The sequence below is a fragment of the Haematobia irritans genome, chromosome 3 (assembly GCF_050003625.1).
Source record: "Haematobia irritans isolate KBUSLIRL chromosome 3, ASM5000362v1, whole genome shotgun sequence".
Lineage (NCBI taxonomy): Eukaryota > Metazoa > Arthropoda > Insecta > Diptera > Muscidae > Haematobia > Haematobia irritans.
The window spans coordinates 8,449,202-8,461,096 of record NC_134399.1 but is presented as its reverse complement, the minus strand read 5'-3'; the positions used below and the strand labels follow the sequence as shown (position 1 = coordinate 8,461,096).

The 11,895-nt window shown below is 26.5% G+C and overlaps 2 protein-coding genes across 5 annotated transcripts in view; both read right to left on the bottom strand.

Annotated features, from left to right (window-relative positions):
• Positions 1–11,895, bottom strand: part of RpLP2 (ribosomal protein LP2) — a 507,190-nt gene that overhangs the window by 405,959 nt on the left and 89,336 nt on the right. The window lies entirely within an intron of this gene.
• The window catches only part of bif (protein phosphatase 1-binding protein bifocal), a 112,119-nt gene that overhangs the window by 24,913 nt on the left and 75,311 nt on the right, over positions 1–11,895 (bottom strand). For all 4 annotated transcript variants that reach the window (XR_012720472.1, XR_012720471.1, XM_075300279.1 and 1 more), the window contains exons 3-4: positions 11,709–11,882; positions 3,998–4,277 (exon numbers count right to left, since the gene is read on the bottom strand). Coding sequence is in view for 2 of the 4 variants with exons in the window: in XM_075300279.1 (XP_075156394.1) it covers positions 3,998–4,277; positions 11,709–11,882 (454 nt within the window). In the remaining 2 variants the exon portion in view is untranslated. The remainder of the gene's footprint in view (positions 1–3,997; positions 4,278–11,708; positions 11,883–11,895) is intronic.

Sequence of the window (11,895 nt, the reverse complement as noted above, 5' to 3'; positions counted from 1 at the left end):
TGTGATATGGTTTGATTGTAGGGAATTTGAGGCCACAACACTTTGAAAGAATCTAGAGGGTGTTGATAATTTAAAATTGTGATGACGTTTAAGGCATAAGAAATACTAGTGTCCCTAAAAAAGGTCAAAGGAATTGGAGTATCCACAGTTTCGGCGATGAAAGGATTCTGATTTGATAGTTTTTTTTGGAATAGTAGAAGAAAATATTTACATGAATACCGAAACAATTAAAAACTTATTATGATATTTTGATTGAAAATAGTTTATAAATCTGATAGAAGGGTAAACACCAAATTATAACGACTGCAAAATCCTAACTCCACCGAACACTCAAAAACATAAGGACAATCACAATTCTAGAAAAAGTTCTTGATGCCATTTTTCATCTATTGTCTCTACACACTTTTGAAAAGAGTGTGCCATAGAAGCAGCAGTAGGTATTGTCCAGTGAGCTAACATTGTAAAGTACCCAAAAAATGGTAGATCTGGCTTTATCATTTAGTAATTTAGGTTCTCTTAATGTCATATTGCATTTATTGTCTTTAGACATTATGGGAAAAAATTGCACTTTATACAACTTTTGAACTCTTTGCGTGCTCCACTGGAGAAAATTTTCCCAAAAAACTACCAAACAAAAAATCTTTTTTACAAAATTTCATTTCTATAGAAAATTTTGTCAAAATTATATTTCTACAGAAAATTTTGTCAAAATTTTATTTCTATAGAAAATTTTGTCAAAATTTTATTTCTATAGAAAATTTTGTCAAAATTTTATTTCTATAAAAAAATTTGTCAAAATTGTATTTCTATAGAAAATTTTGTCAAAATTTTATTTCTATAGAAAAATTTGTTAAAATTTTATTTCTATGGAAAATTTTGTCAAAATTTTATTTTTATAGAAAATTTTGTCAAAATTTTATTTCTATGGAAATATTTTGTTTATATAGAAAATTTCGTCAAAATTTAATTTCTATAGAAAATTTTGTCAAAATTTCATTTCTAAGAAAATTTTGTCAAAATTTCATTTCTATAGAAAATTTTGTCAACATTTTATTTCTATTTTGTCAAAAATTTTGTCAAAATTGTATTTCTACAGAAAATTTTGTCAAAATTTTATTTCTATAGAAAATTTTGTCAAAATTTTATTTCTATAGAAAAATTTATCAAAATTTTATTTCTATAGAAAATTTTGTCAAAATTTTATTTATATAGAAAATTTCGTCAAAATTGTATTTCTATAGAAAATTTTTTCAAAATTTTATTTCTATAGAAAATTTTGTCAAAATTTTATTTCTATGGAAAATGGTGTCAAAATTTTATTTCCATAGAAAATTTTGTCAAAATTTTATTTCTACAGAAAAATTTGTCAACATTTTATATCTATGGAAAATTTTGTCAAAATTTTATTTCTATAGAAAATTTTGTCAACATTTTATTTCTATAGAAAAATTTGTCAAAATTTTATTTCTATGGAAAATTTTGTCAAAATTGTATTTCTACAGAAAATTTTGTCAAAATTTTATTTCTATAGAAAACTTTGTCAAAATTTTATTTCTATAGAAAAGTTTGTCCAAATTTTATTTCTATAGAAAATTTTGTCAAAATTTTATTTCTATAGAAAATTTCGTAAAAATTGTATTTCTATAGAAAATTTTGTCAAAATGTTATTTCTATAGAAAATTTTGCCAAAATTTTATTTCTATAGAAAATTTTGTCAAAATGTTATTTCTATGGAAAATTTTGTCAAAATTTTATTTCTATAGAAAATTTTGTCAAAATTTTATTTATATAGAAAATTTTGTCAAAATTTTATTTCTATAGAAAATTTTGTCAAAATTTTATTTCTATAGAAAATTTTGTCAAAATTTTATTTATATAGAAAATTTTGTCAAAATTTTATTTCTATAGAAAATTTTGTCAAAATTTTATTTCTATAGAAAATTTTGTTACAATTTTATTTCTGTGGAAAATTTTGTCAAAATTTTATTTCTATAGAAAATTTTGTCACAATTTTATTTCTATAGAAAATTTTGTCAAAATTTTATTTCTATAGAAAATTTTGTCAAAATTTTATGTCTATAGAAAATTTTGTCAAAATTTTATTTCTATAGAAAATTTTGTCAAAATTTTATTTCTATAGAAAATTTTGTCAAGATTTTATTTCTATAGAAAATTTTGTCACAATTTTATTTCTATAGAAAATTTTGTCAAAACTTTATTTCTACAAAAAATTTTGGCAAAATTTTATGTCTATAGAAAATTTTGTCAAAATTTTATTTCTATAGAAAATTTTGTCAAAATTTTATTTCTATAGAAAATTTTGTCAAGATGTTATTTCTATAGAAAATTTTGTCGAGGTTGTATTTCAATGAAAAATTTTGTCAAATTTTATTTCTATAGAAAATTTTGTCAAAATTTTATTTTTATAGAAAATTTTTTCCAAAATGTTATTTCTATAGAAAATTTTTTCAAAATTTTATTTCTATAGAAAATCTATTGTGCGATAGGCAATGGTAGTTTATACTGGTACTTGAATGGACTCAGACGGAAGTACCAAACTGCCATTGTAACGTCACCTAAGATATAAATCCAAAAATTATCGACTTTTTGTTAAAAAAAAAATCAAAATAGAAAAATAAAGTTAATAGAAGGATTGCGTTACTAATATGATTTGATTTTCCTGCAAATGTTAATGACAAATGATTTATAGCAATGGGAAAAACAACGGAAGTCCTAGTTTAATTTGGCAGATATAGGATAATGTTGAAATTTCTGAAATCAGCGATTGATTGATTGACTGGGGTTCAAATTCAACGAACCTTATGTTAAAATTTTTTGTAAATTTACGAAAATGCGATGAGCATACTTTGATAATGTCTCTAAAAGATTTCGTAGTGACCGGACAAGAAGTTTGGAAAAATTTATAACAGGACGTGGGACTATCACGACAACAAGAAGAGGACGACGATGGTGGTTCAATAACAGCTATAAAACATAAAAAATATTTTATATTGTTGTTATTTTGCCAATTAAAAGAATACTCTATACACAGAAAAAAAATATAAAAAAAAAATTTTCAAGAAAAAATTAAAAAAAATTAATGGATACAATAAAAACCTTATTAAAAATAACAATTAAAATATGAATTGATACAATTAAAAAAAATAATTAAATGATTCAAAACATTTTTTTTTAATGGGATCAATTTATTTTTAATTGTTGTTAAAGGTTTACTGTGTCATGTTTTAATAATCAAATTGATCAATTAATTTTTTAATTGAATATCGACATGTTTTGTTTTTTTTTTTTTTTTTTTTTGTATTTTTTAAGGAAAAATTAAAAAATCAATAGATACAATAAAAATCTTATTGAAAAACAATTAAAATATTAATTGTTACAATTAAAAAAAAAGAATTAAATGATTCAATACATTTTTTAATGGGATCAATTTATTTTTTAATTGTTGTTAAAGGTTTTCTGTGTCATTTTTTTTAACAATCAAAGTAATCAATTAATTTTTTTATTTAATTAAAAAAAATATTTTTTTTTTAGTTTATTAAAGTCTTCAAAAATAAATCCAATTGGAATTATAAGCCAAATATAGAAAGAAAAAAGATTTTTTTAACAGAATTAAAAATAATTAATGAATATAGTGTAAGGTTAGTAAATGGATTTTTTTTTTATTGAAATTGCATATGTATTTGATTAAAGATTTATTCCTATTTAAAGATCATAAAGCACTATAAAATCATAACCAACAAAAAACACCAATGAACCAGAAAAAAAAATTATTGAAAAAAACTACATTCTTAAGAAAATAGGATTATGTTTTTTTTGGGTTTGGAAATATTTTATATGATTAGAAAGTGACTGTGTGACCCAAAACCACATATACAAATTAGATAAAGACAAAATTAAGAAGAAACTAATAATAATAATAATAACAATAATTATGGTGAAAACTTTATTATGGATTATGGACACATTGAAAACTCACCTAATGGTAAATTGCCTAAAATATTTTTGGTTGGTGTTGTATTGGCAGGTGAACTACTACTATCAGTTGTTGGCAGTTGAATAATCTCATCGGCAACATGATGCAATGGTGGCATTATGGAATTCTCTAAAACTAAATTCTGAAATGCTTGATTAAATTCACTTTCGCCAGGCAGAGTGTATTCATTGTTCAGGGCAGTAAATGAGTCTTCCACAATAAGCGAAGCTTCGGAGGGATATTCAAAGGTGGATGTTAGAGTATCATTAAATTGTACGTGGAACTGGAAAGAAGAGGAAAAAAATATAAATTAATTGATAAAAAAAATGATAAGTTAAAAAAAATTAATTTTAGAATTTAGTAAAAAAATACTTTACACCGGAACGAAATTTTAAGCAAATAAAATTCCCCTTTGTTAAAAAGTACAGTGAAACCCTTCAATTTTGGACATTCTAAAAACCGAATATCTCCCAAAAAAGGAAAGTTTTTGTGAAGCATTTGCTATATTAGCACATTGAAAGTAAGGTCTCACAAGTGGGGACCTTCCCCAATGTGAATACAATTTAGGGAACCGTGAGTGTTTATTTCTGAGAGGTTCACTGTATATTTTTAGGAGCAAATAAACCGAAATTTATGATAATCTATAGAGCGCTTTTTTTATTTTTATACCCTAAACCACATAGTGGTCAGGGTATAATAAGTTTGATCGGCCAAAAATGTGCCTACCAGAAATATTGATTTTAGACCCCATAAAATATATACCGATCGACTCAGAATCACCTCCTGAGTCGATCTAGCGCTTGGTGTCCGTCCGTCCGTCCGTCTGTCCATGTATTTGTTGTTCACAGGATTCCGGTCGCAATTATTAACCGATTTGGATGAAATTTGGTACAGGGTGTTTTTTGGGCACAAGGACGAACGCTATTGAATTTGGAAGAAATCGGATCAAATTTAGATATAGCTCCCATATATATGTATCGCCCGATTTTCCCAAATTTGGCCATAAAAACCTTATTTATTAAGCGATCTTACTCAAACTTGGCTTACTCTAATCTTTTATGGTACTGATAATATGTGCCAAAAATAATCGAAGTCGGTTCAGATTTAGATATAGCTCCCATATATATGTATCGCCGGATTTGGTCAAATTTGGACGTAAATCCCTTATTTATCAACCGATCGTACTCAAAGTTGGCTAAATGTAATCTTCTATAGCTCTAACTGTATGTGCGCAATTTCATCGAAATCGGTTCAGATTTAGATATAGCTCTCATATATATGTATCGCCCGATTTGGTCAAATTTGGCCGTAAACCCCTTATTTATCAATCGATCGTACTCAAAATTGGCTAAATGTAATCTTCTACAGCTCTAACTGTATGTGCAAAATTTCATTGAAATCGGTTCAAATTTAGATATAGCTCCCATATATATGTATCGCCCGATTTTGAAAAATTTGCCCCTAATAACCTTATTTTTGACCATAGGGGCCTCATTTATTAACTGATCGTACTCAAATTTTACACAAAGTGACCTTCTGTGGTATCAATCATACCTGCAAAATATTATACAAATTGGTTCAGATTTAGATATAGTCATATTGTCATATTTGGCCATAATACTCTTATTTATTAACCTACGTTATTCAAATTTCAAATTTTGATGTACTAGCTGATCGTATTTAGACTTACATGTAGCTCTTACATAAATCTATTGCTCTATTTGTAGAAATTTGGATTTATTACCCACAACTAATTGACCGATTTCCTCTTTTTTTATAATGGACTCAATATTTGGTGAAAAATAAACTATAGCTCCTAATATTAGATATTTCTGCTCAGATTGTGACAAGACACTCATAAACATGTACCCCCCTTTATGTTCTCCAAAACCTATACCAATGATACCCCACAAATGCTTATGTTTACTAATTCAGTAGGGGTGGTTTAGGGTATGATATAGTCGGCCCCGCCCGACTTTCTACTTTACTCACTTGTTTTTCCATAAAAATGCGCACATAAAGAAAAAATTCTTTACTCCGCAACGAAATTTTAAGCAAACGAAATTCCCTTTTGTTAAAAAGTACAGAGAAACCTCACAAACTTGGACACTCTTAAGACCAGACATCTCTCAAAAGAGGACAGTTGTTGTGAGAGGTTTGCTACACACACACAATTTTTTTCTGATTCAATCACGAAATTAATTGATCCAATTAATTTTTTAATTAAAATGTCTTCAATAACGAAAATGATAGCATCAAGTTTTAATTGGGCATCAAAAACATAAATTGATATCATTAACAATTTTCAATTAATTTTTTAATTGATTCAATTAAATTTTTAATTGATGTTGATTGAAAAATTCAATTAATTTTTTCAATTAAAAACTAAACTATTTTTATCACCATACTACATTTCAATCACTTTCTATAACTATTTTTTATCCTTTTTAGTTTGATTCAAGAATTGTTTAAAAAAAATAATTAAAAATTAAAAAAAAAAAATTCCATAATTTTTTAACTGACTTACTCTTTGGAGTTTGATTAAAAAGTTAATTGTATCTTAACTTTTTAATTGAAAATTTAAAACATTTCAATCATTGACTTAATGCTTCTAGTTTGATTAAAAGATTAATAGTATCAATTAATTTCTTAATTGAAAAAGTTTTCAACTTCAATCAACTTTTTAATTGGGAATATTTTGGTGAATTTTTTTTTTGTGTATACACACAAAATTTTTTTTTCTGATTCAATGACGAAATTAATTGATCCAATTAATTTTTTAATTGAAATGCCTTCAATCATCGAAATGATAGTATCAATTAAACAAAATCTATTAATTTGTGTGATTGATTTTTGTTTCAATTAAAAAAAATTGTTGAATAAATATTTTAATTGAATATATTTAAAAACTCAATTAAAATTTTAATTGGAAAAATTTTCGTGATTTTTTTTTTGTTATCACAATAAAATTAATCTCCCATAAATGGACACCTACCAAATGTAGACAAAATTTAGGGGACCGATTAATTTTCATCTTGTTTTATTTGCCTGTAAAATCAATTTTTTGTCTAAAATTTCGGTCCTCCGAATACTTCCAAAGCTCTAACAATTGGAGCTTTGAAATTTTTTTTTACCTTTTTTTCAGTGTTAAAAAAAAAACTTTCATATAGTAACCCAGACCTAAAAACCAATTCCAACAAACAAAACTAGGAAATAATACTTCTATGAAAAATAAAAAAATCAAAAACAAACGGCAATAGTTGTCAAGCCAAATACGTAGTTTAAAACATTTGTGGAATTTTAAAATTTTACCGTATGTTTTCACATTGCGTTTTGTTTATATTTTCTATCTTTTTCCAAATTGGACTGAATGTGATGTAATATAAACATCTTTCCATATATGACATTGCTTGAAATTGTATGGTCTACATGATTTTTTTTGGTAAATAATTTTATGCAAATTTTGTTAAAAAAAAAAAACTAACTAAAATGTGTTAAATGATAATGAACCCAATTCACGCACCAAATATGTATGCCTGGGAACAGTAAATTTTCAAATCGAGAAGTTACCATAATGCTTTATGCGAAAATTGGGTTAACTGTCATGGATTGCCAAAAAAACAATTGCATTTAAGAGTTATTTATAATCTGAGACTATTTCAAATGATAAGATTAGCAAAAAAAAAAACACAGTGTCAATTAATTGTTGGGTGTCGCATTTGTAGTTTAAAAGCCAATGTTTTATACAAATGTATTTCTAACTATATGATTTTCAAACTATTTCTACATTTTGTGTTCTATAAAAACAAAATTTTTCTCCATATTTTCCATTCACAATGAAATCCATTGTGAATTAACATCGTTTGATGCCGTTCTACTGATGCACTGTTGTTCTATATTAAGCATATGTGGTCACATTTCATAGTGTGGGGCATTGATGCATTTTACCCAATTGCTATTTGCTTCAATCACAATAACAAATTATTGTGAATAATTAATAAACCATATACAATGGGCGAAACGAATCTAAGCGATTTGGGCGATATAGACATTCAATCTGCTAATATTTTTAAGTCTTAATATATCAATAATTTGAAATTCGTATTTGATTTTAATGGTCAACTTTGTTAAATGCATCGCAGGAAGTCAGTCGAGTTTTCAATGTTAGCAGCGCGGCGCTTTGGATAGAAAAAACATTTCTCATACAAAAAGAAATCTGAGTACACATATGCCCCTTTTATGGGTACATATATGTCCCACTAATCTCCCATCGTTTCTAATAATTTATTGTGAATGACCTTATTGTGAATGTAAGGTTAACAACAGTGTTGCCTATTATACCGCAAAATTTATGCAAACACTTAGATTATTAGATATATTAGATATATTAATGTATTTTTTGTTTTGTTTTCAAATTCTTAGGTCTACACACAAAAAAATTCTAATTCAATCACGAAATTAATTGATACAATTAATTTTTTAATTGAAATGTCCTCAATTACAGAAATTATATTATCAATTAAAAAATTAATTAAAATTCAATCAAAAAAATTAATTTTTTAATTGAAATGTCCTCAATTACAGAAATTATATTATCAATTAAAAAATTAATTAAAGGTCAATTAAAAAAAATTAATTGATCCAATTAAAAAATTAATTGATACTATTAATTTTTTAAGATTGATTTTTGTTTCAATTAAAAAAAAATTTGGAATAAAAAATAAATGTTTAATTGAATATTTTTAAAACTCAATTAAGATTTTAATTGGACAAATTTTCGTGAAAATTTTTTCTGTGTAGATAATCCGAGTATTTTGTTTTCTTACATTTTATTTTAATTACAAATCAATAAAAACATCCGGAAATGCCAAAAAGGAAAATGCATTGGACAAAAAAAAGTAGAATTCCAATGGGATTTTACGTCATCCATGAGCATCAATAATAAAACGACGTGTTAAAAATAATTGTGGCATTTTTGTTTGTTTACAATGGACGAACAAATGCAACACTAGCCTATTCAATCGTTCTTTATAAGGCTATTAAGAAAATTAAATTCTTGACTTGAATATTTCTAACAGCTATGAATTCTCATATCAACATTTCAGTCACGATCTTTAGCTAAAATGAAAGTAAGTGTGAATGAAAAGAAATATAGAAAAAAAACAAATTTGGCAAATGGCTGATTTGAAAGTCTTGCATAAATAGTATTAAACGTTTTTAGGAATTAAATTTGAGGTAGATGAGGGAATGGCAACTTTCAATTAGTCAATCTAGTTTGCAATTTGTTAAATTAATAAAAAAAAAAAAAAACAAAACAAAACAAAACATAAAAATTATTTTATTATTAAAAAAATAAATAATATTTTTTTATTATTTAAGGCCTCAAGGGTAATTGGAAAGGAATAATAATTCACAATAGTAAAAAATAGCACTTGCTGCCACTTTCGACGAGAATTTACAAACGTATATAGCTTTAACATTTAATAGATGTTAGATCAAGTCATAATCCGGGAATGAACCTTTCAAAATTTTCTATAAAATAGATTAGATATTGTCTATTTATTACAAAACCATGTGTGTCAAAAGTGCGAATATATTTAGCTCAGACACAAACCACTTTTTAGCCATGCTCTGTTAGCTAAAAGAGCTTCATGAAGGAATTAACAGAGCACTGTAAATAACTACGAAGGCAATGTTCTGCGCAAACCAATGAAAGATTTTTTTGATCATTAGGACAAATTCTTAAATATTCTTATAGAGCACTTTAAGGTCTTTCAGTTGGGGGCCATTGTCCGAATGGCCACAGGAGGAACATCATCTCCCGGAATTGTACCGAAAAACAAAATTTTCTGCAAATTGACAATGCCAACAGGATAAGGCCAATATTCATTTTAGATCAATTAAATTGGTCAGAAAGACTATTTAAGATTTTTTCCTTGTGACCAAAAAATATCTCTCATTGGTTTGCACAGAACATAGCTCTGTTAACGCCTTTATAACCCCCTGTTAACTAAATAACATAGCTCTGCTAAAAATGTTTTTATATCTGTGCTAACTAAATTCGGAATTTATCTTTATGCCCACTACAAAACGTCGTGTAATTCATAGTCTAATACTATATACACATCCCAGCAAAAAAAAGCGTCGCCAAAAAAGTAATGAAAATGTTCTTTTTGGATCCGGAAGTGGTGCAAAATTGACGCAGAAGCGATGAATTTAAAATGGACTTGTCATAGGAAGGAAGTTCTCCATTTCAACAGCCGTTGCACTGAATTTGCATCACTTCTTTAGGTGTGATCCGAATTCAATGTTTTGGATGTAAATTAAAAAATTCTGTGATATTTGTCAAATAAATAATTATTATAATTTTTTATTATTTTAACGCTCGTCGGAAACGTTTGACCTCAAATATTTTCAATAATGCACAATTTTTTCAGATTGGATTTAGCATTTTTGTCGACAAAATTTAAATGATTTGTACCATTTTACACGCAAAGAAAAAATACTTTCCTCCGGAACGAAATTTTAGACAAGCGAAATTCCCCTTTCCTATAATGTATTTTCGTTTGGAGCAAATTAACTCGAATTTGTGATAAGCTATCCTAAGATTGCCTCTGACAGTTTTTATTTGCTTTAAAAGAATATTTTTTAGCGTCAAAAGAAAACTTTGCTCTTTTTTCTGTGTATGAATTCTTACTCTGTTTTTAACCTATTTGAAACAAAAAAAGTTAAAATCATCCATTAAAAGTATGAAAAAATCAAGTTAAAAAAATTGAATTAAAAGAACTTCCTATGTAGTTAAAATAAAGAACATCATTGGGAGTGCATCTTCTGGAAGTGATTTTAAAGTTGTGCCTTTGGAAGAACTTTCAAATTTTTTTGCTGGGATGCGAAATCCCAAAAATTTTAAATAACATTATTAAATGAATCGTTTAGGAGAGAGAGCTAATTGAATAAAAGTGCAGTTTTTTAATTTTTATTATTCTGTCAATTCACAATAAATTTATTATGAATGGAGGAAATGTTTATTTGGCTGAAAGCAATGTAAGATTTGGCCTAATCTATTTACCATTAGATAGTAGCAAATTAAGGCACAATAAAAATATATATTTGCTTTTTATTTTTTACTATTCTAATAATTCACAATCGTATTTTGTTTTATTGTGAATTAAACAAAACAAAATTATAATATGTTAAAATCAATCTGCAAAACATCAATTGGCCAAATCTCTAAGATATCCAACAAGAAATTTCCAGTTTTGACCAAACACCAAAAAGTTGTTCTTCGGTGGTTTATCCACTCTCAGTTCGGTGGTTTATCCACTCTAATACTGGAGTGTTTCTAAACTTCTCTAGGCGGTTTCGCCGAAATGTGAAACGCTGTTCGGACTTGGTTTTAAAAATAGATCCCTTGTCGTTGAGCTAAACATAAAATTGGCCAGTACTGAGTGATAAGAAAGAAGTTCACCACGTGGTGTGTCAATATGGACTGAATAGTCTAACTGAGGCTGAAATAATGGGTTGCCAATATACAATACATAAGTTTGTAAATTAAGTTCAAATAATTTTGCTTTAGAAATTTTCTTTTGACAATTTTCATTTACAATAGCGAAATAGAGCAAAACCCAAATTGTTATTCCTTGTTTTGTATTTGAATGAAGTTTTGATAATTTTTTCTTAATTTTATTTAGTTTTTTTTTTTTTTTTAACTTACCGTTGCATCTTTGGATTTTTGTCGAATACTTGATTTACCATCAATCACAATATTAGCATTAACAAATTCAACATCACATGGTGATGGTGGGCACATTGAAAAGTCATCATAGTCCATATCAGTCGATGTTTCCACCGAGAGATCACCCAATAGCACAAAACCAGATTCATTTGGCTGTAAAAATAAA